Source organism: Stomoxys calcitrans, chromosome 5 (assembly GCF_963082655.1).
Source record: "Stomoxys calcitrans chromosome 5, idStoCalc2.1, whole genome shotgun sequence".
NCBI classification, from domain to species: Eukaryota; Metazoa; Arthropoda; class Insecta; order Diptera; family Muscidae; genus Stomoxys; species Stomoxys calcitrans.
The window spans coordinates 2,655,557-2,679,191 of NC_081556.1; the positions used below are offsets into that span (position 1 = coordinate 2,655,557).

A 23,635-nucleotide genomic window follows, 5' to 3' on the forward strand; every position below is an offset into this window, starting at 1 on the left:
CTATTGCATTATAACCCCAAGGTTTTAATCTTTCGGTATCATCTATTTCGGGAGGAGAATAAAACGTTTCGTCATCAGTCGAATTCGCCTTTTCAAAGTAAAGGTTAGTATGTGTGCGTGACTTCATATAATTTCAAATTCAAAGTCGTTGGAGGTGTTCAACTGGTGGTACCTTTTGCCATCACCAAAACAAAAGTGTACGGCCGAATACAAGCAACGATTCCGCTTTCCAGAGATAACTGGGATAGTTCCCCTAATTTGGATAGCCTGATGGCAACAATTGTGCACCTCTGGATTAACGTTGACCAACGATTTTTCATCCAACCAAACCTCTCGGTCTGGACAACAACGGACGGAATTTCCTCTCTCGCCCTCTTTTGGGCACAATAAACTAAAAAGCGGCCTACCTTTATAACCACCAGATGAAACGGTGGCGTTTGCGGTAATCACCGTTCAATGTGTGTTTCTGAATCGGGGGGAATTCACTTTAGCCTTAACCCAGCCACTTGCACCAACAAAAATTTCGCCTCCTCTCGTCCAGGAGGCTTTATTTTATCTTATTTGGTATCTTTATTTATTTCTCACAGTCTCGATTAAAACAGCAAAACGACTTATGTCGACACACAAAACACCCACTGGAATTTTCTCTTCCTTATTATTACTTTACAATTCAAATTTAAATACACATCTCTCAGATATAATGTCATGCACTTTTCTTTTCAACTCACGCCAAAATGCCTAATTAACCCTCTTTTATTACTTTGTTCTCACTCAATCATAAAAATTAGCCATCTTGAGTTAATAGCCATATTGATTTTATGCATTAACTCCGGTTTTAGAACATTTGTAACCCAATAGCTAACATTTAAATTCTCTTAAATCTTTTCGTTTGGAGCGGCTACTTTATATGAATGAAAACCGCTTTATCGTCGTATAGCCGCCCAACAACAATCTCACCCAGTGTAGTAATTCGCCATATGCAATGGCAAATAACATACGCAATGGCAACTCTACGCGTCAGCTGGGCGAAACCCATCTGTTTACTTCGTGGCTCTTGGTAGAAGGCCATAAGGTAATATCGTTCCATCATTTCTCCGCAATTATTTATTAATATTCCTTTCTTCCTCTATTTTCAGGTACCGGGAAACATGCTACGGTGGCCTGCCTGATGCCGTGATTGCAGGTTTATGAAACCCATCCTCTTGGGTATGGATGTATTTCATAAATCCTGACAATCACTTGCATCAGGTCTGCAATCTCTCGGCAGGTTCCCCCTCGCAGAGCTGGGGTTAGCCATCGGGCCACATATAAAAAAGGCAGCCCCAGTTCTCCAACGTTTGCCCGGGGAAGCCGCCGTGAAATAAACACCGCTTCCCCCAGCCTGTAAGAATGGGATCCAGTAATTGACCATTCCAACGAGGGACAATAAGAACAACTGAAAACAAAAAAAAACTTGCGCATGGCAGACCACACGTTCACATTGCTGTCGCTGGTCTGCCGAACGGTGTGCCCAAGTTAATCCCAACTCCTCCTGTCGCAGGAAGGCACTAGGAGTGGGGAGTGTGACGTGGAAGTCGGCCGCCACGCAGACGTAAAGGCCTCTTTATAGGGGACATCCACGCCAATTTTTTTTTTCCTCTGGCACGTGGTATACTAGGGTGTCCCGCAACAAACAACCGACTTGAGGTAAAATCACAACTTCATTTGTCGAATTTTCTGTACTTGAACACTAGCTGCTGCCATGAATCTTGATTAAAAGTAAATAAAAATGAAAGAACTTTAATAATTACCGATAAACAATATTTATATTTTTTACTTACCTCTGCCCTTTTGATCCATTTTGGTGTTAGCTTTTGTAAAGGCTGTTTTTCATAAAACAGCTGACCTTGACAAATCATCTGTTCAAAGTAGCAAATTTCTGCTGGCAAAAAAAGTCCCAGTAGAAATTTGCAGGTTCTCTAATTTCTAACTGTCAAAATTTGCAAAAATTTTTGGGTTCCCAAACACAGCTATTTAAAGATGGTCTCATTTGTACAACAACCACAAATCATATGGTGCAATCCGCCATCTTTCCATCAAGCTCATCGACGTTTTGCCAACATACACAAAGGAATTTATGTGCGTGTGCGTACATGAGCAGAGCATATGCGAGAAAGACGATAACAACAAAGAGAATGCAAACAAAGATCTCTCATCGTAATACCGTCAAACCTGTCCTGTTGATAACATCTGTTCGCGTAAGACTTTAAACTTTGCACTTCTGCACTTTTAGTCAGAACATCTGACATGCACTGGGCAGAATTAAAATAAACACATCACATTCACATAAGCTTTTACGTTACGACCGTCACACTAATCCCACCAAATAAGAGTAATCAGTACCTAATATGCACTACCAAATATCATTAGGTCTTTATAGTGGCGCGAAATTTTCATGTAGAGCATGAAAACTTGTTGCAGAGGTGGTGAAAAGTTTAAATTCAAATTTGCGTCGATGGCAATTTCTTCAGCTTTCTCCACAGAGATCAAAGATGGAGAAACAATATAAACAAATAAATAGAGATCTTGCTGAGCAAGTTCGGGAAATGAAATCAACCATAGAGATTTGCAATAAGGAATTGGCTTTGTTGCATGTTAAGGAACTCCAAACCCGTACCAAATATAACAAATTGCTCAACAAATGTTGTGATATGGCTAAGTCACACTATATGGCTTTTCTGGAAATGCTGGATTCAGAATCGCCCTTATCGTCGCATCCCATCAATTCAACTCGTAGGCAGGTAGAGGAAGAAACAGAAAATGAATCAAATGATTCGAACTATTACACCAGGAATGAAAATGACGGTAATTTCTCAACTTTTCAGGGGTGAGTTAGACATACAGGGCAAACAATTCGCCAAAGTTTATTTCATACATTCTCTATTTAGTATGACGAACAGATGTTTTAACTATCAGGCATTAGATGATATAACAGAAGATGAAATTGAAACTGAGGGGCTATCGCAAAGCTCAAGAATTGAATCTGATGGAGATGAGGTGTAAGTTTAAAGCCCCTTTGGAATATTCTTTCAAGCAAAAGGTACCTAAAATCTATTTTCTAGTGACGAAGATGAATCTTCCTTATTAGACAATTGTGAAGCAGAGCTTTCCTTGCTATCGTGCGATGAATCATCTTCAAGTGAAAATGGTGTTAATCCACCAATTGTCGTGCCTCTGGGTAATAAAAGCGTAGTAAAGCGTTGTGGTGGCGGCCGATTGGTAGAATGGAGAAATACAGATAACAATGACATTCAACCCAGTTGTGTCTATTCAATGGAGAATGCGGTACAATCTTCTAACATTCTAAGATATATTACAAATTCTCATCGCTGCATGCATCAGGAAGGTAAGGACAAATCAATATAATCAGATTCAACAGCAAAATACCTATAAAACGCTTTCCAGGGACCTTAAAATCCCAGACACTTAGCAACATGACATTAACCAGATTCCAGGTCCAGAATAGCAGTACTCCGGTTAGACTCGGCAACAAAAGTCCTGCAGGGACTGATACAGGGAATATTACGAGACCAAAACGGTGCTGTGCACCGTCGTCTTTGGCAGAAAAATCGCTGAAGACCAAACTTTTTAATGAAACAAGTGAAAAATCACTTATACGAGTACATCCTAAAAAGAGAACGTGAATCCTGTGTCCAATTCGAATTTTTGTTTAAGGTAATTATGATAAACATGTTTCCTTACTACAATTTGAGTATATATGAGAAGGTGAAGACAAATTGATATAAACAGATTCAACAGCAAAATACCTATGAAACGCTTTCCAGGGACCTTAAAATCCCAGATTCTTAGCAACATGACAATAAGCAGATTCCAGGTCCACAATAGCAGTACTCCGGTTAGACTCGGCAACAGAAGTCCTGCAGCGACTGATATAGATATTACTTCAAGACCAAAACGGTGCTGTGCACTGTCGTTTATAGCAGAAAAATCATTGAAGACTAAACTTTTTAATGAAACGAGTGAAAAATCACTTTTACGAATACACCCTAAGAAGAGAACGTGAATCCTGTGTCCGTCCAATTTGAATTTTTCTTTAAGGTAATTTTAACAAACATGTTTCCTTACTACTATTTGAATATATATATATGTGATATGCTTTTTTTAAATAATTCTTTGTAAGTTTTTTTAGTTTTAAATGTTTTTTTTTTATAAATGAGACGTAATATTAGTAACTTAAAGATTGTATGACACTAAATATGCTTAAAATTATAACAAATAAAATGAGAACATTCCCATCAAAAAATCTAGGCCAACGGTGTTGCATCAGTGGCCAATGCCATTGGGCAAAACTTAGTGGATTACTAATTTGCAAGATTATTAACATAATATGTATGGAATACAATAAATGCCAAGATTACTTTACGTAAGAATCGCTCAAGAAATACCAAGATTACTTTACGTAAGAATCGCTCAAGAAATTGAAATAGGGGATTGGCCTTCGTGATACACCATTCCGTGCAATATAGACCCATCTCGCCTGCGCCCCTACATGGAGTGCATGGAGATAGCAGTCAGGTCCGGTACTGCCGAGATGGAGCTATACATCGTGTACATACCGCCGGTTGGTAGCTGTGTCCCGAATAATGGCCAAGCTTACAACCCCGACATAACTGGGTTACTATCTGGCCATAATCGTCTGGTTCTAGGGGACTTTAATGCGCATCGCACTTCATGGCATTCTCCCCTAGGCAACGACCAGCGTGGCATAGCTTTGTCAGAGCAGATTGAAAGCTCCACGTTTTGAATGGTCCACTTGGATTACGAGGAGGTGTAGCAGTTCGCCTGACATTTCCATTGCATGCCCTGATCTCCTGAGTGACGTATCCTGGCAAGCCGTCATCTCTTTGGGGTCAGACCAACATCCCCATAATATTCACCATCCACCGACCACCCGACTTCATAACCTCTGAGTGCCGGACGTTTATCAATCAGAAGAAGGCCGATTGAGCTGGCTTCAGAGAGTATACCAATAGCCGCTTCATTGAACTGCCACCACTTGGATGTGCTAGTGGCCGAGAGGAAATTCCGAGACATCATTAACACAGCAGCCGCTCGCTGTATACCAGCCGGTCAAATACCCTAATTTCCTGGCAAAAACAGTGGTACTCGCACCCACTAACCCCAGAATCAGTGAGCTGAATCTGGAAATAAACAGGGCTGTCAACGAACATAAACGGAGTTTGTGGCTGGAACACTTGAAGCAATGTAACTTAGGCACCGGTGTGGGCAAGCTGTGATCTACTGTTAAGTCACTCTCGAACCCCGTTAGACGGGATGACAGGACCTCAGTCACTTTTGGCGAGATAACCGTGACTAACCCGAAGAGATGCGCCAGGTTGTTCAACCGTCAATTTATTGTGCATCCCGAGAGTGACAGGGCAAGGAGGAGAGCCCTTCGCTGTATTCGTGGTCTCCGAGCCGATGAACAGCCATCACAATTTACCGTGGGCCAAGTTACGAATATCATCCGTGGCGCAAAATCATCTAAGGCGTTGAGCTCTGAGAGAATCTCTACATTGATGTTAAAGAATCTGGATTCATCTGGAATCCAAATTCTTCAACATCTGACTACTGTCCTCAACTTGTCTTTGAACACTCTTATAGTTCCCGATGTCAGGAAAATTGGCAGAGTGATCCCGCTACTGAAGCCTGGAAAGGACCCAAGTTTGGGAGTATCGTACAGACCGATCTCCCTTCTCTCACCAGTAGCAAAGACGCTTGAGGCATTACTCCTGCCGAGCCTCGTAGGAGAATTTTCATTCGCCGAGCACTAACATGAATTTCGAAGATTGCATAGCACAACAACAGCTTTGCATGCCATCACCACACACCTTTGTCGTGGCTTCAATCAACCCAGGACGGTGATAGGACGGTCTTCGTGGCACTGGACCTATCGAAGGCATTCGATACGGTCAGCCATGCCAAATTGTTTGAAAACATCGCCACACGTCCCTCCAGCCAGGCCTGAAACGCTGGATCGCGAATTATCTGTGTGGTCGCCAGTCATTTGTGGAATTTAGGGATAAGAAGTCGAAGCACCGTAGAGTAAAACAGGGAGTTCGGCAAATTGGGTTTAACCTCTACTTATCCTCCATCCCACCCCCTCCAGATGGCATAGAGATCGTATCATATGCGGACGATTGTACGACCATGGCGTTAGGCCCCCCCACCCATTGTTGACATCTGTGATAGGTTGAACATCTAGCTCAACGAACTCGCCTCATATTTCGCTGCAAGAAATCTGAAGATATCTGCCACCAAATCTTCAGCCACATTGTTGCAATTTGCAATTTGCGATAAAGTCAAAAGTTGAAACAAGGTCTTAAAGTCACTTGTTGGCAGCACTTGGGGTGCAGACAAAGAAACCTTGTTGACTACTTACAAAGCAATTGACCGGTCTGTGGTAAGTTATGAAGCGCCAGTGTGGTCTCGTCAGCTTTATGACACGCAGTGGAATAATGTTCAGATCTGTCAGAATGCCGGCCTTCGAACTGCGACGGGCTGTCTCCTCAGTTCTCATGTGGACCACCATCCATCAGGAGACAAGGATCCCACCTGTGCGAAGACATAACTACATGCTGTCTAAGCAATATCTTTTGGGCTGTTATCGCAGAGACCATCCAAATCATCATCTTGTGGATAGATATCCACCGCCCAGAAGCCTTAAGGTAGATCTACATGATCTAGATCGTGGGGTTCAGCGCTACAAGAGAGAATCTCTAGATCAAGGGGCATATCAAGCAGGTCTAGACAACATTCATGCAGACACGGTAGCAGATGCGGTAAATGGCTACCGGGTGAATGTAGTCCTTCAAACCCATGAGTTTTGTAGGTACACAATAATGTACAATTGTGTCTGCTCATATCTGCTAAGAACATAGGTAGAAAATTTAATTGGACTCTTGTCTTTAGTTTGCTGATTTTGTCTTCAGTGGGGGGTTGTTGGGCCCATTATTGCAATTTTCGCATATTAATTTCCTCCCTCATCACAGCAAAAATATTCCCATATACACAGGGAGATATTTTTAAAGTCGTTTTGACCATTGCAATGCATTATAGTTTGTAAGTTGGTTGTCAGTTACTGTTTTATTCGCTTTTTTGCAGCATCTTCATATATGGACAGCCAGTATATGCTGCCGCTCATCATCAAAAACCATTTAAGTGGATTTTTTCAATGGATTACAAAGAGTTGAACTGCGAGGAGCCATGATGCTACAGCATTCAGCGGCGTGGAAAAGCACAGAAGCTGGCTGTAACCTCGGTAGTCATCATTATTATAATATAGCTTACATTCAATCCTTCCTGTTCATAGTATGTGTGCATGTGCCTACCAATACTGATGTTGAAGCTGCTACTGCCTGCTGACCACCGACTGACTATTGTACAAAATGTAAGTGTCTTTATTAAACGGCCGTATTAATATCCTGCTAGTAAGTGCTTTGATGCTCATTGATGTCCTTATTCGGAAAAATGTTAATAACGATGTTACTTGGTGGTCGATGTTGATGTCGCTTTGTCTGTCGATGTGGAGGCTGCTCAAGAGAAAAGACCGAATATACAATGGAAAACAATGAATGAAGTTAAAACCGTTGTCCTTCGTGATGATGCTTATAGTCGAAATCGTCTTTTCGATGCCCCCTCCCCCACCCATGTCACCCAATATAGCGCTGCAATAAAAGTGATATATTAAAAAAACAACAACATCAGATCAGAAAAACCAAAGGAATACAACAGAAAAACATATTTAACAGTTGCATTGCATGCCATCAGTGATATGTAACGGCCAAACAGAGGGCGTTTGTTTCCTTTGAAGGACCCAACAAGCTTGCTATGCGCGATGTGCCTTCGCCCTCCCTCCCTTGCTGGTTTCATTCCATTGCCGAGGTTAATTAAATAATGGTAATGAAGAGAAGGATTTTAAAGTAAATGTCCATTGTTTGACCATAAAGACGAGTTAAGCACTTGTGTCCATTGCTGGAGTTGTTTCCTGCTGTGTTCTTGTTGTTTTTATATATATTGTTTGGGTGACGGCCATTGTGGAGCGCAGGCTGTTATGGCATGTGAGCGTGTGTTAGCAGTTTCGATTTATTTCGAAATCCTTTTTATTACACAAAGAATATGGCAATAATCCATAAAGTTTGATTAAAATTGAATGGAAATCCTTTGATCGCTGCGTTGGCTGGTAATGATAGTTTAACACACATACAGAGAGTGAGGCATCATCATTCTGAAATGTAATGGAAGGGAAAACAATGATGGTGTAATTCCATATGTTGAGAGCGACCGTTGATTACGGACTATCAAGGAAAATGAAATCATCAAGTTAACTGGTATAAATTGCAAACTATAAAGACCAATCAAAATGGCTCCACATGCACATGCGAATTTGCGAAAGTGGCTCTCATGCGCAATTAGTTATTCAGCCTTGTAAATCAAGGTTGGAAATTGGTAGCTGTAATTTAAGAAAAACCAGCGAAAGTGCATTAATTTAAGCCAAACCGCATCTTACACACCCTCAGCTAGAATTCTTACACAAACTCAGCATACCGGTAATTTTGAGGAAACCGAATTGGCGATTGAATGAGACCTACTAAGGGCTCACTTCAAATGGCGTTTATCTATTCATATGTAGGCCTTTTGAGTAATCCACATATGATATGTAAGTCAATTTAAATAGAAATTGAGCGTTTTTAGATTTGAAAGAGCGAAATCGTAGCCATCGGTTTATATGGCGTCCATATCAATGTCTAGATGCTTTAGTTGTAGGTCAGAAGAACAAAAATTGGAGACTTCTGAATGCCCAAGAAATCATAGGGAGCAAAGCCCTGCACAAAACCATTCATTGGTGACTGTTTTTGCTGAACTCGTGTACACTGAACTCACATGGTGTTGTATTTCAAGACTACTAAACAGCGCGACACTGAAGATAGAGTAAACTGAACAAGTTGGAGTTGAGTAGATAATCTTGAAAAAAAACCACCATTCAGTACTTGGGAGTTTTTTGTATCTCGAAGTCATAGTTGTTGTTGTAGCAGTTTATTGAGTTCTATCTTTCGTCTGCTTGATTCTGTTGAGTGTCAAGACCCAGGAACTCTGCGAATAAAATGGATTGCGTCCACAGGGATCTGGTTCTGAGTCGAGTGGGTCTGGCAGGACAGTTAAAAAGGTGACGTGAATCGGGTGGTCCCTGGTTACAATCGCGACATATTGGGTTGCCCAAAAAGTAATTGCGGGTTTTTCATATAGCCGGCGTTGACAAATTTTTCACAGCTTGTGACTCTGTAATTGCATTCTTTCTTCTGTCAGTTATCAGCTGTTACTTTTAGCTTGCTTTAGAAAAAAAGTGTAAAAAAAGTAAATGCATTTTTAATAAAACTTAGAATGAACTTTAGTCGAATATACTTTTTTACACTTTTTTTCTAAAGCAAGCTAAAAGAAACAGCTGATAACTGACAGAAGAAAGAATGCAATTACAGAGGCACAAGCTGTGAAAAAAATTTTCAACGCCGACTATATGAAAAATTCGCAATTACTTTTTGGGCAACTCAATAGAAACTGCAAAAAGCGTCTACTTAGTGTTTTTTCGTTTGGCACCAGGTGGTTCTATTTCAGGTTTTTGGTGACCTAAACAGCACAAAATCTAGTGCGAAAAGTACTAAGTTGGTATCCCTGCTCGTGGCAGTGGACCTATGGAAAGCATTCGACACGATCGGCCATGCCAAACTATTTGAGGGATCGCCAACACGTCCCCCTAGTCAGACCAGAAGCGCTAGGTCATGAATTATCTGTGTGGTCGCAAGTCGTTTGTGGCATATAGAGACAAGAAGTCAAAACCCCAGGGACAAGGAGTTCCACAAGACGAGGTGATATCTAACCCCTCCAGACGGCATAGAGATCGTATCCTATGCGGACGGCCCTGACCCACTGGTGACATCTGCGATAGGTTAAACGTCTAACTAAACAAACATGCATCTTATTTTGCTGCAAGAGATCTAAAGACATCTGCCATCAAATCTTCAGCCACATTGTCCACTACATACACGGGTGAAGAAGGTTGGGAGCTGAATGTGATGGGTCGATGGAGTAACAATTCCGGCCATCAAGTGTCCTAAAATACTTGGCGTCACAATTGACAGCTTTTACAAATTCTCCTCTCATGCCACTCCAATTTGCGTTAAGGTCAAAAGTAGAAACTAAGGTCCTGAAAAAGAATTTTCATGATCTAGAGCGAGAGGTTCAGCGCTACAAGAGAGAACCACTAGATCAAGCGGCATATCAAGCGGGACTATACAACATTCATGCTGACACTGTAGCAGATGTGGTAATTAGCTACCGGGTGAATGTGGTCCTTGGAGAACGACCGCCTTCCATTGCATCTGAAGAAATCGACCTCCCCCTGCAAACTGGACTCAATTACGATCCGGTAGATGCAGCCGCTTCAATTCCTATAGAGCAAGGATTGATGCCGTCGTGCAGGATGTGTGTCCCGATTGTGACCTGGGACCACACGACACACGTCAACTATTTAACGTCACAGCCACTCGTCTCAGACCCAGATCCAACTGAATGCACGCCACCTTAGTCGCAGAGTTCCTGAATCGGGATATTTGAAAAAAAGCAACCAGACGAAAGAGAGAACACTGCTACAACAACAACCATTATGAAAATTACGACACAACAGCCGCCCGCTTTTCCAACTAATCGAATTCTTTAGGTAAGGCCTGATTTGCTGGTGCAAATAGCGGGACCTTAGTGGGATTCGTCGTTCCAATGCTAGTGTCCCTTGAATCAGTGAACTGAATTTGGAGATCAATGGGGTAGTCAATGAACATAAGAAGTATTTGTGTCTTTAGCACTTGAGGGTATTGGCAATTTGTTTATGAAACTCGGCATGATAGAAATTCAGTCATCTTTGGTGGCATAGCAGTGATTGATCTGTAGAGATCTGCCAGGTTGCTCAAACGTCAATTTAGTGAGCATCTCGAGAGTGACAGAGCGAGGAGGAGCCATATGCCGCCTCTGGATAGTCCAAACCGACGAACAACCAACTCAATTTACCGTAATGGTAAATTACAAACGTAATTACCGATGAAATTTCTATACTAAAGCCGAAATTTTTGGATGTGCCAGGATTCTAATGGGCTTAATCAGAATCCCCAATCTGTCTCTCAACACTCTCAGAGTTCCTGGTGGGCAAAATGATACCGCTAGTGAATTAAGGGAGTATCGCACATACCGATCTTAATTCTATCGCCAATAGTTAAGATGCTGCAATCACTACTTCTCCTGAGAGTGTTGTAAAGTTCCTATGTTCTGTATTGTTTAGCACAACGTTTGCTATGCGCTCCATTCAATTCCTATTGGTCGAAATTGACGACAGTTGGCTGTCAGAAAAAACGACAGCCAACTTGCAACTAGATCACACAGGTTGCACACCAAGCCTGTTGAAAATGTCATAGAACCTTCGCTAATGAATTGAATATTTGCTGTTCTTTTCTTTATATCCGATTTTATTGCAGCTTTACGAAGTATTAAATAGTTTAAGAGTCTTATTGAATACTGCCACCTAAAGCAACATTCGCAAGTGGCAACATATGCAACGACTATTGAATGATTTCTCTATTCCATGATAACTTGCAATTATAAGCGTAGCAACTGTTTTGTGTCGGAATCTCCGTTGTGGGGTTTTTTTATCTTTGTATCCTTTGTCCATTACAACCAATTAAATAGTGAACATGTATCATAACAAAATATCCAAAGATTTTTATCAATTGAAACAAATGTTAAAAATCACATAATCATTGATTAGCCCTTATTTCCAAAGTTGGGCATAGTACATTCATCCATGAATTTGTTAGGCATGAGAGAGATTTTGTGTTTCGTATGAACATTGATAATTAATTCGAAACTGAGGGTTAGTACACTTTAAATCGGATAAAGTTTGGGGCCTTTCAGTGATGCTACCTTGGATGTAAATTGTAAACTTTGCCCATGAACATTCCATTAGGGAAGAGGGGTAAACTTCTCACATATAATTGAATGCAGTCGGATTCAAGTTTAAGCTCAATAATAAGGGGGTCTCCATTTTATAGCTTAGTCCGAACGGCGTGCCGCAGTGCGACACCTCTTTGGAGAAAAGTTTTACATGGCATAGTACCTCACAAATATTGCCAGCATTAGGAGGGGAAAACCACCGCTGAAAATTTTTTCTGGTGGTCTCGCCAGGATTCGAACCCAGACGTTCAGCGTCCTAAGCGGACATGCTGACCTCTGCGCTACGGTGGCCTGCCTCGGATAGCTACCCTTAATACCTGTTAAAGGTTGAAGTAAGGCGATTTTAATAACGACTATGGTTCTTGCAAAATGCGATATAAATAAATGTCGGCTCGGGAGTGGGATATCAGCATTTGTCTTTTATATGTATTCGAAGCCTTTTTTGTTTGCCTATATAACCCCATATGTCTATATAACCCCATAGTTACCGACTGTTCCAATTTGAGTTGTTAATAACCTAGAAACCTTAACTTTTGCCCAATTTGTCTGAAATTTGTAAAGTGGGGTACCTTTGGTTCGTTCCTGAAATGTTGTTAACTTTACAACATCAATCTAATATGTAGGGTGTTCCAGATTCATTTTGTCTCAATGACTTATAAGAAAATAATTTTTTTCTGTGCCATTTTATATTCATGAGGGTAAAATATCCAACACATCAGTTGAGTTCTGGCAGTACAGCCAACAAGTTGTCCTTTGCTTATTGAAATAATATTTGTTTTTTTTTAACAAAAAATAAATAAAAATAGCGAAAACCTCAAAAAAGGTTTTGGTTAATTAATTAACTAAAATTCAGCAACATTTGCCAACCAAATGACAACTAAAATATTCAAAGGTTTATTTCGTACACGGGCACCCGCTGTTCATAATGGCCATGACGATGGCGATGGCGTTGACAAGGACATGACTTTAACATCGCGTGTCAACTTGCTGCAACAGCCGCGCGAATCCCAAGATAACCACAACGCAACCAGGCCAACATCTGTGGATAAAAATATTTCTTCTACGAAGAATCAACAGTTTCCTGGCAACATCAATGGTAAAGGCCAAAGTAAACACCGCCAGCACTTAGATGTTGTGCCGGTTAAGCCCTATGCCAAAGGACAAACACACAAGGCGACTAAGGAGGAGCAACTAGAGCAGTTGCAGGCAGCGAGCGTCAACACAGACAACAATAGCTCGGGCGTCAACAACATTCGTCACCACAACATAACATCCGTGCGACGCATACGGCGACCCCCACTCTGGATGGGCCACCATGAAAAGGCCAAAGCAAGAGAAACCATCAACAATTACCGGAATTCTCATGCAAAGGATGCTGCTAGTCCTGAGCATGGCGAAAGTGGCGATGAACAGGGCAGGTCTGCATGTCGAAGCGGCTTATTGACAAAGACGCACTCATTCATTATCGAGTTTCTGCAGAATTCCTCCATACATGGCTTTGTCTATTTGGCGAAAATTGGATTAAATTTCATAGAAAGGTAATGCACGCGCTCACGTTTGTGTGCACTTGATATACTCCATAAGCTTAGAAAATTAAATAGAATTGTGATAACGAAAACGAGAGAGAGAGGGATAGAGTGAGAGAGGAGGCAAGAAAGAGAATAAAAGGCTTAAGCCCAAGAATGAGTAAATCCACAAAGAGTATTACAAGCAACTCAAATTGCATATAAAAGCCAAAGTCTTGGACAGATTTTAAAAATGTTGAGCTTAAGGAAGAAATATGTACATATGATCGGATACATCTATCATAAGTTAAAGGTTTTCAACAGATAAGTAAAAAATCGAGATATCGTCCGTTTAAAATCTCGTCCTCTCAGAGATATTGTAGTTCCATTGACCCCCAACCTTACTGTAGTGGTCGCAATAACTTGTCCATCTACTATGTCCAGCGCATCAAATGGCGTTGTCCTTTTTGTGACTGTGTTGTAGAGTCCATACACAATTTTGAGCCGGCTGAGTATTGAATAGTAGTGGGATTTTTAAAATGCAGTCCACCAGACCACAACACCATATAACATTTTGAGGTTGATAACGGTTGTTGTTGTAGCCCCATTTTCATGTGGAGGTGGCGATCCTTGTAAAGCTCCTGAAGGTGAGCAAACTTTTTCCGGTCCAAAGGAACGATCGCCGTGGGAACACGGTGGCCATTGGTTATTTAAAGGTGCCAATAACTCGCCTTGTCATGTTGAGCATCATAGGGGCTCAGTATTTGTGCAAGAGTCGCGTGTCAGATTTCAAGGCCCTTAATTGGCTTCCTATTTTGCGATTTACGAAGGCATTTTTGGTTTGATTTTCCTTTAGATACATTAATTGGATTGGTGACAATATTTCCAATGAATTTGGTGCAGTATGGGTCCACATCCGATGATTCAGTTAGAAGTTATACAGTTTGGAAGTCAGACATTTGAAAAAAGTGTATATTTCGAGCCAAAAAAGTAAAAAAAAGTGTTTTAATTGATTTGTCTTTATTGAAAAAACTAGCTTAAATACCTTAGTTTTTTCTTTTTCTTATGAAGAATACACCTTGTAGATGCGTTTTAAGTGAATTTTGAACAAGATATGTCAACTTAAACGGGCGCTGTATGTATTGGGTTGCCCAAAAAGTAATTGCGGATTTTTTAAAAGAAAGTAAATGCATTTTTAATAAAACTTAGAATGAACTTTAATCAAATATACTTTTTTTACACTTTTTTTCTAAAGCAAGCTAAAAGTAACAGCTGATAACTGACAGAAGAAAGAATGCAATTACAGAGTCACAAGCTGTGAAAAAATTTGTCAACGCCAACTATATGAAAAATCCGCAATTACTTTTTAGGCAACCCAATACAATATCTATGCTTTGGCTTTGGATAACTCGAAGGGTTTTCCCAAATTTTTAATAGAAAAAATTTTTTTAATTTTTTTTATTAAAAATTTGTAAAAACCCCTCGAGTTATCAAAAGCCAAAGCCTAGATCCCCATTTGAGAACATGTTTTTTTACTTTGTATGTCCCCTAAATCCATGCAAAAAAATTTTTCCATCAAACAATATTTGTAGCCTCTACAGCAAATTTACTAAAAAATGTCGATGTGAAGAATATCTCTGCCCAAAATGGATATTTTGGGTATTTCTGTGAACAATTTTGGGGCAGTATTTATTTTTATTGTTTAAAGACACTTTTATTTGCAAAATTCAAAAAAAAATTTTAAATATCTCTTTTTGTTTCTTTTTTAAAATTTATTCAATTTGAATTTTCGTTTTCAGAAAAATGCAATTTTGAGCAGATTCCTGACTTATAACCAATTTCCCCCATAATTTTCGACAAATGTCCACCAATGACATCCTTTTCGGCGACATGTTGTTCGTTTGACAGTGTCCTGGAAAGAAGTTTCAATGTTTCCTCACTGGACATTGTCTATACATTCTGTGCTTCTGAATTTACCCTATCTATTAGGATAGGGTAAATTTAATTGTGGAGGCTAGAATCTTATAGCCTGTATGTCGATGTCGAATGGTTGCTTTTCGTTCGTCTAGGCTTCTTTTACCAATCTATATTCGTCTATATAGACGGTTTTTGACATTGATGAATCTGTTTATATATCGAAATTCTTCCCTTTTTGCTGGAATTGCAGTTTAAAAAAACTCTTGAGTGACTCGAAAAATTAGTTTCGAGATAAACTAGTGGAGGCTAGAATCTTAGGCTAGAGCCTAAAGGCCTCCGATCTTTTTAAACTCACGTTTATATTTTGCCTTATAGAAGAGTCTTCTGCCACAGTTTCCTATCGTAGTTATGCAGACCAACATGGCGGTGTTGGCCAACAGGCGTATTGGTTGTATATCACTCCAATTATTTTGTCTATTGTGGGTAATTTGATTTCCAAACGTTGTTTGTTTTGCTTATGTAAAACCACTTCACATGGATTTTCTCATATGTGCATTTGAATCAAGAGACGTTGGAGCGTATGATTGTTTGTCATAGCGATTGATACGTTAATCATACGTTCGGGTGTACGTGCTTCTTAACTACATCAAGTCGAAAGCAGATAAATAAAATAAACGAATATTGTTATGACAACATGATCACATACTAAATGTGCACTTTTTCCATCAAAAACATACACAAATGCAGACTCATTTTTTTAAATCTTCAACACTCGTCCAAGGTGATTTAATTTTTTTGTTCACATTGTTATTTCTTATTATGACAGCGGAAGGTACACACAAAAAATAAGTGGCATAATATAAGCGTGTAAAGCTGGTTTATTGTCAATGGATACAGGATTTAACTAAGCATAAAAATGTTAATTAACAAAAAACAAAATAACACTAGGGTCCTCTTGACAATTATAATGACTGTACATTTTTTTGCTAATGCGGTAGAGGAGCCACCCCCCTTCCACGCATATAAGTACTTCAATTTGCTTAAAATTTAAATTTCTTCAATGATTTTTTTTTACTCAAGAACATTTTTAATGTGGTTTCAAGACCACACATCATTTATTTTTGTTGCCTAGTGTTATCGCAATGGAATTAAAATAACAAAGTCAAACCGTTACACATGTTTAAAACCAAATTCCCTCTCTCAAAGTAGCATAATCTGTTTTACCAAATAAATCTCTGTGGAATTATTTTTCGAGTTTTTCGGTTGATTTTCTAAAAATTTCATTTACATTTTTCATATTTGTTTTTGGGGGTTTAAACTTTACCCCTCTCCTCCTCTGCACTCTCCTCACTTGTGTATGAATAACTATTTTATCCATGGCTACGTTTTTATTTAGGACTCTGTGGTTTACGTTTATCTGTGTGGCGGTATTTAGTATTATATCGCTTAGTCGCCGCACCTGGGAGCGCTTTCAAACGTCGCCCATGGTCATATCCATGGATCGCAATAAATTGGTTTGGAATACCAGCTTTCCATCATTGACTGTGTGCCCACACAAACGCATCGATGAGCTTAAAGTGGAGGAATATATACTGTAAGTATCATCTAATGCTGCTATAGAGCTAAGGCCTAACAAACACACACACACACATATATATGAGCACATATACAAGCCTCATATGCATATATATGCATAGGTTGAAATTTTGTTGTTTTTTTTTGGTTTTCCATGTAACCACCAATCCACAAACGCTACCACAAAACATGCATTGGACTGAGAGTGGATTACAATTTATTGCTTGTATAAGCCCACTAAATTTTTTTCAGATTGTTGCGGCTGCAAATATCCAGGCGGCATTGATATGTGATTATAAGGCAATGGATTTGAGTTGGTAGAGCGAGAGAGAGAGAGAGAGAGACAGAGAACGAGATAAAGGAATAAAATGATTTAGCGTTGCAATAAAATATTCAAATTTTTGCACCGCTAGTTATGATAAAACCTTTATATCGCGCTTTTATGTAACTCATTAAGCGTACTTATGGGAATACCAAGTGCACACATAGCGTTAGCAACGAATTATTTTCAAATAAAACTGAAGATTTTAAATAGAAATTTGAAACAGAAAATTTTATAAATTTGTCTGTAATATTATTTAACGAAAATTTCCTAAGCAATTAAGAAAAATTAAATTTGTATTCTCGATTTATGAGGCAAAAACCTAAATTAGGTTAGGTAAAAGTGGCAGTGGCCATCAGACTCACTTAGACGGTATCGTCCTTTGTGATGCCACAAGAACAGGAGAAGGGAGATACCTTCTAGTTCCTACCCTTGAACCATCCAGATCGCTTTAAAAAGCCCAACAACTTGCGAATGTTGACGTCCGCTAAAGACTAGTTCTCAAAGAAATGAGAACCTAATGTGCAACTCCTTCTGACTGCCAGTGCGAAGCACACACACTGTAAATGTAAATGCAAATTTTCCCCATGAACATTCCACTAAGGAACAGGGGCAAACTTCTCACATATCAATAAGTGCAGTCCGATATAAGTTTTAAGTCTATGGCAAGGGGCCTCCTTTTTATAGTCGAGTCCGAACGGCGTGTCGCAGTGCGACACCTCTCTTGAGAGAAGCTTTACATGGCATAGTACCTCACAAATGTTGCCTGCATTAAGAGGGGAAAACCACCACAGAAAATGTTTTTTTGATGGTCTCGCCAGGATTCAAACCCAAACCCTCAGCGTCATAGGCGGACATGCTAATCTCTGCGCTACGGTGGCCTCCACACCCACACACACGCATCAGATGTTCTATAATCTCTTCTTCGACGTCCCCATAACCTCCGCAAAAGTCGTTACTGGCAACTGTCTGCCTGGCAACTCAGTCTGTCAGCATGTTTACCGATCAGATAGTGATCTGTCGAGATGGACACAATGACTGAGACGTCTGTTCTAACCAGTGACAGGGAAGTGGTAGGTAGACCTCTTCAAGTCTAAATTAGGCCACATAGTTTTTGAATGCTCACAGCCCCCTCTTTGTGACCATCTATCATTCGTTGTACTTCAGGCCTGGTCCTGAAAACTTAGCTTACATGTCACTAGAGGCATACCCACAGATTCCAGTGTTCCTGGAATGTGTAGGGTAGTTCCTAGTCTCGCAAGCTCATTCGCTTTAACATTCCCTGGGATATCTCTGTGATCCCGCCACCCAGAAAAGGTGAATATTGAACTGTTCCGCCATCTCGTTCAGAGATCTGCGACAGTCGAGGGCGGTTTTTGAATTCAGAAATGCGTTCTCCAGGAATTTAATGGCAGTCTGAGAAGATATTTATGCAAATCGTCGTTATGAAATTATATCGTAGCCATACCACCACTTCCTTAATTGGAGGAGGATCTCCGCCTGATACACAATGTCCACTGCAGTGTGTGTCAGGCGGAGATCAGTGTGTATAAGTGCAGTGTATGCAGTGTGTATCAGGAGGGCAACCTTCTCGATATGACCAGTTCTAGTTTTTCATAGTACACCCCAAAGCCGACCTGGTCGTCTAGTTTGGAACCATTTGTGTCTAAGTCTATGTAACTTCTATTGCCAGGGATATCGTAGTTCCAATCGGTTCTATCTGGAATAGTGATACAACACTTTTTATCAACAAGGGGTTCAGGAATGGTGTAATACACATTGCCGGGAACATCGGGCATTGTATCAAGGATAACACAGTGTCCGTAGCCGCCATATGACCACAGAGAAAGCTCCCTTAGCCTCACAGAAGTGGTCGCAGCAATTTTCCTTGCCACAATGTCTAGAGACATTAGTTGTAGCATTAAATTCAGTGCATCAGATGGTGTCGTCGTCAGTGCGGCTGTGATGCACCAACAAGCCATCCTTTGGATTCGGTTGAGTATTGAACAATAAGTGGACATTTGAAGCGCTGTCCACCAAACCACAACACCGTATAGCTTTATAGGTCTGACAACTGGAGTATATACCCAGCGCATGGTGCGCGGTTTAAACCCCCAACCTAAATTGAAAGCATTTAATTATATAAGGACTTGTCTATGCAGGTTTTGATGCAATGTGGGAAAATTTGCATTTGGAGTGTTGTGCATTTTGTTTATGGATGATGATTTTTTAGCTATTATCTTTTTGGCAACACTGGTTTAAACAGCTTACGCACGTTTCGTGATTTGTTTCACTATCAAAAGTCTTCAGTTTGGTCTATAATTTAACCATGAATCCTCTTGCAAACGAACAACGCTTGCAAATTATTGAATTTTATTATCAAAATGCGTGCTCTGTTAAGAAAGTTCATCTCGCGCTTCTTCGCTTGAGCGACGAAGCTCATTTTTGGCTCAATGGGTATGTAAATAAGCAGAATCGTACATTTTGGAGTGAAGATAAGTCAGAGGCATTGTAGGAGCTACCATTGCATCCAGAAAAAGTCACAGTTTGGTGCGGTTTATGGGCTGGTGTCATCATTGGAACGTACTTCTTCAAAGATGATGCAAATCGTAACGTAACTGTGAATGGTGAGCGCTACCTTGAGATGATATCCAACTTCTGTATTTCCCTAAATGCATGAGCTTGACTTGAGAGGCAAGTTCGGTGAACATTTAATTTCACGTTTTGAACCGGACTTGGACTATTTTTTGTGGGGCTATGTAAAAGATCATCTCTATACAGACAAGCCCCCTTCAGTTGACGCACTGGAAGATACGGGCCGAAATGTTGGAAAGAAGGGAAGGCGCAGTCAAGGTCAACATTTGCATGAAATAAACTCCAAACATAAAATTATATGGACAGGAGTTTTGATTCAAATAAAGATTTCATGTATTTTTCTGAATTTTATATGTTTTTTTTTTAACATTCCTATAGCTCTTAAAAAATCACTCTTAATATTCATAGGCCTACATGCTAGCCTCTGAGCTACGTTGGCCTCCTAATTATTATTTAATATTTATTTTATTTTTATTTTTTCGTCGAAAATCCTACTTAAAACTTTCTTCAATTTTCCTAGCTCCCATCCCGACATATTTGAGCATGATGAAGATAAGGAGGGCTTCAAAGATTTCATTGAGAAGTTAGCACGTCTAACCTACGAAAACATAGACCAATTGGTTCTGAATCACTCATATGGCATAAGGAGTGATCAATTTTTGGATTTACTTTACGAATTGAAATGGCATTTTGAACCAGAGATTAGCAGTGGAGCTGCCGTGAAAATGTACATTTATGAAACCCAGACAGAATTTGGTACATGTCACTCGGTCAATAGTTTGGTGGCCCGATACAATTCCTATGATTATTGGAAAAATAATCTCTGGCATCCTTTGCATCATGGAGCTCGTGTTACAGTCCATCCATTGGATGGCGAGATATATGCCCAAATTATAAATCTATCGACAGCTTATGATGTGTTCTTCCATAGTTCAGGCGATATACCGAGTATAACCAAGCAACGTTATACGTTTCCAGAGACCGATTATACCACAGTGGAATTGATAGCCCTGGAGATATACACAGCTGAAGATGGAAAAGCGTAAGATTTTTGAAGAGCTGGAGAGAGAGAGAGAAATGTAATTCCAAGTCCCTTTTAGATTTTCCACCAAGCAACGCAAATGTCGTTTTCACTATGAGGCCGAAGGTATGTTGACTTCGCCGATTTACAGTTTCGGTTTGTGTTTGGCCGAATGTCGCATGTTTTTGGCTTTGAAGATATGCCATTGTGTGCCTCATTTCTATAGGAATAGATGTGAGTAGGACAAATTTTCTGGGATTTAAAAATAAGTAGGCAAATAAATATAATTTGGCATACCCTTTTTCACAGTGAGAAATGGAAGAGTTCTGCCTGTTTGTGATCTACAAGGTTTAGCCTGTGTGGCAATTTTGAAAAGTAAGTTCTTAATGATTTTTAATTATTTTTGTATATTTGTATTTGTCTACATATATTTCCTAAAATTAGGTGAGATGATATCATTGAAATCTATTCGCCATAAAATCACTTGCAATTGTTTGGCCAATTGTGATGACTCCAACTTCTTTGTACAATCCTATGTAAGTTCAAAAAACTAAGATAATGGCTTAGGGTCTTATCTAAAATGTTTTCAGCGTTCTCGTGTTTGGTTTTTGGGAGCTAACTTACAATGGGGCATTATTGATTATCCCAAGATGCAGTTGCGCCGTGATGTTCTCTTCTCCTTTGCCGATGTCTTGGGTATGAAAGATTAAAAGCCTTTATATTGGAATTAATTGTATATTTCCTCCCTCCAGTCTATATAGGCGGCCTGGTCGGTTTCTTTTTGGGCTGCAGTGCATTAAGTTTCACCGAAGTCATTTATTATTTCACCATCAGATTTATTAGAAGACTTTATGCTTAAATCTCTCCCCTTTAAGCTTTATGCTGAAATAAATGAGAGCTCATGTCAAATACACAAGCACCAGTATACGCATTCATACTAATTATCATCAACTTAATGACCCCAATCAATTGGTGAATGGTCATAATCCATTACGACAATTGTGTGACATTTGACAAGCGGAAAATGCTGCGATTTATATAAATTACCCTGCAATTGTTACTAAGTTCATTTATATAAGGTATTAATATGTACTACGTGCTATCCTACATGTGAATATACATATCTGTGCGTGTGTGTGTGTGTTTGCGTTTTGTACACTTTATTTCCTTGGACGAACGTTTGTTTCTCAAGAATCTCTCCTGAATGGGTTTTTATGAGTTTTGTCTTTGTCGGTTATTGTTGGACTACTTCCGGTATTGTTCGCTGATAGACAATTTGACACACTCAATGAATGGCATGACATCTTTGCAATTTGTACAAAAGTTGACATTACAGACATATGGACTTGCATAATAGTTACACACATGTACAAGTATATGTATTGCATACGCATTAAACATTAGGCTGTAGCGAAAAAAATATATGTGTATTGCATACACAAAATAAACAAGTAAGAGCGTGCTAAGTTCGGCCGGGCCGACTCTTATATACCCCCCACCATGGATCGTATTTGTCAAGTTCTATGAGCGGTATCTCTTTTTAGGCAAACAAAGAATATTGAATAAGAACTGTTATGCTATTGGAGCTATATAAAGTTATAGTCCCATTCGGACCATAAATGAATGCTGAACATTGTACAAGTCATTGTGTAATATTTCAATTCATTGGGATAAGAATTGCGCCTTGTAGGGGCTCTAGAAGCAAAATCAGGAGATAGGTTTATATGGGAGCTGTATCAAGCTATTGATCGATTCAGACCATATTAAATACGTATGTTGAAAGCCATGAGAGAAGCCGTTGTACAAAATTTTTGCTAAATCGGATGAGAATTGCGCCCTCTAGAGGCTAAAGAAGTCAAGATCCCAGACCGGTTTATATGGCAGCTATATCAGGTTATGTACCGATTTGCGCCATACTTAGCACAGTTGTTGGAAGTGATATCAAAACACTACCTTCAGTCAAATCGGACGAGACTTGCGCCCTCTAGAGTCTCAAGAAGTCAAGACCCAATATCGGTTTATATGGCAGCTATATCAAAACATGGACCGATATGGCCCATTTATAATCCCAACCGACCTACACTAATAAGAAGTATTTGTTTAATTGTAATGTAATTTCAAGCGCCTAGCTTTACTCCTTCGAAAGTTAGCGTGCTTTCGACAGACAGACGAACGGATATGGCTGGTTCGACTTAAAATGACATGACGATCCGATGTGGCTGAAATTTTGCACGACATGTTCCATTATGACTTCCAAGAATTGTGCTAAGTTTGGTAGAAATCGGTATATAATCGATATAGCTGCTATATAAACCGATCTTGAATTTTAACTTCTTGAACCACTAGAGGACGCAATTCTTATCTGATTTGGCTGAAATTTTGCATGACGTGTTTTGTTATGACTTCGACAACTGTACCAAACATGGTTTAAATCGGTACATAACCCGATATAGCTGGCATATAAACCGATCTGGGATCTTGACTTTTTAGGTCTCTTGATATTTTGCATTAATTTGTTTGTTATGACTTGCAATAACTGTGCTAAGTATGGTTCAAATCGATCCATATCCTGATATAGCCGTCATATAAACCGTTCTTGACTTCTTAAGCCTCTAGAGGGCGCAATTCTTATCCGATTTGGTTGAT

General features: G+C 39.8%; 2 protein-coding genes across 3 annotated transcripts; both read left to right on the forward strand.

The window, feature by feature from the left end:
- The first annotated feature begins 2,458 nt into the window (after positions 1-2,458).
- On the forward strand, positions 2,459-4,353 carry LOC106083162 (uncharacterized). Of its 2 annotated transcripts, none has more exons than XM_059369581.1 (5): positions 2,459-2,866; positions 2,928-3,038; positions 3,102-3,385; positions 3,445-3,714; positions 3,790-4,353. In XM_059369581.1, the coding sequence occupies exons 1-4, from the start codon at positions 2,532-2,534 to the stop codon at positions 3,681-3,683; spliced, it is 969 nt and encodes a 322-aa protein (XP_059225564.1). In that variant the 5' UTR covers positions 2,459-2,531; the 3' UTR covers positions 3,684-3,714; positions 3,790-4,353. The 2 variants fall into 2 exon arrangements, with proteins under 2 accessions (XP_059225564.1, XP_013101474.2); XM_013246020.2 differs by having other exon boundaries at positions 3,825-4,353.
- Positions 4,354-12,869: 8,516 nt separating this feature from the next.
- On the forward strand, positions 12,870-22,122 carry LOC106083155 (sodium channel protein Nach). Its single transcript, XM_059370039.1, has 8 exons — positions 12,870-13,592; positions 16,873-17,070; positions 20,489-21,010; positions 21,069-21,223; positions 21,299-21,364; positions 21,434-21,525; positions 21,580-21,685; positions 21,742-22,122. Exons 1-8 carry the CDS (start codon positions 12,925-12,927, stop codon positions 21,846-21,848), a joined length of 1,914 nt encoding a protein of 637 aa, XP_059226022.1. The 5' UTR covers positions 12,870-12,924; the 3' UTR covers positions 21,849-22,122.
- The last annotated feature ends 1,513 nt before the right edge of the window (positions 22,123-23,635 follow it).

Bases quoted from the DNA above. Each gene is read 5' to 3' on its own strand.
- LOC106083162 (XM_059369581.1), top strand. From the start codon at position 2,532: ATGGAGAAACAATATAAACAAATAAATAGAGATCTTGCTGAGCAAGTT. The intron at 2,867-2,927 runs GTGAGTTAGACA...TTCTCTATTTAG, and splicing joins AATTTCTCAACTTTTCAGGG to TATGACGAACAGATGTTTTA. The intron at 3,039-3,101 runs GTAAGTTTAAAG...TCTATTTTCTAG, and splicing joins GAATCTGATGGAGATGAGGT to TGACGAAGATGAATCTTCCT.
- LOC106083155 (XM_059370039.1), top strand. From the start codon at position 12,925: ATGACAACTAAAATATTCAAAGGTTTATTTCGTACACGGGCACCCGCT. The intron at 21,011-21,068 runs GTAAGATTTTTG...AGTCCCTTTTAG, and splicing joins ACAGCTGAAGATGGAAAAGC to ATTTTCCACCAAGCAACGCA. The intron at 21,224-21,298 runs GTGAGTAGGACA...CCTTTTTCACAG, and splicing joins TCATTTCTATAGGAATAGAT to TGAGAAATGGAAGAGTTCTG.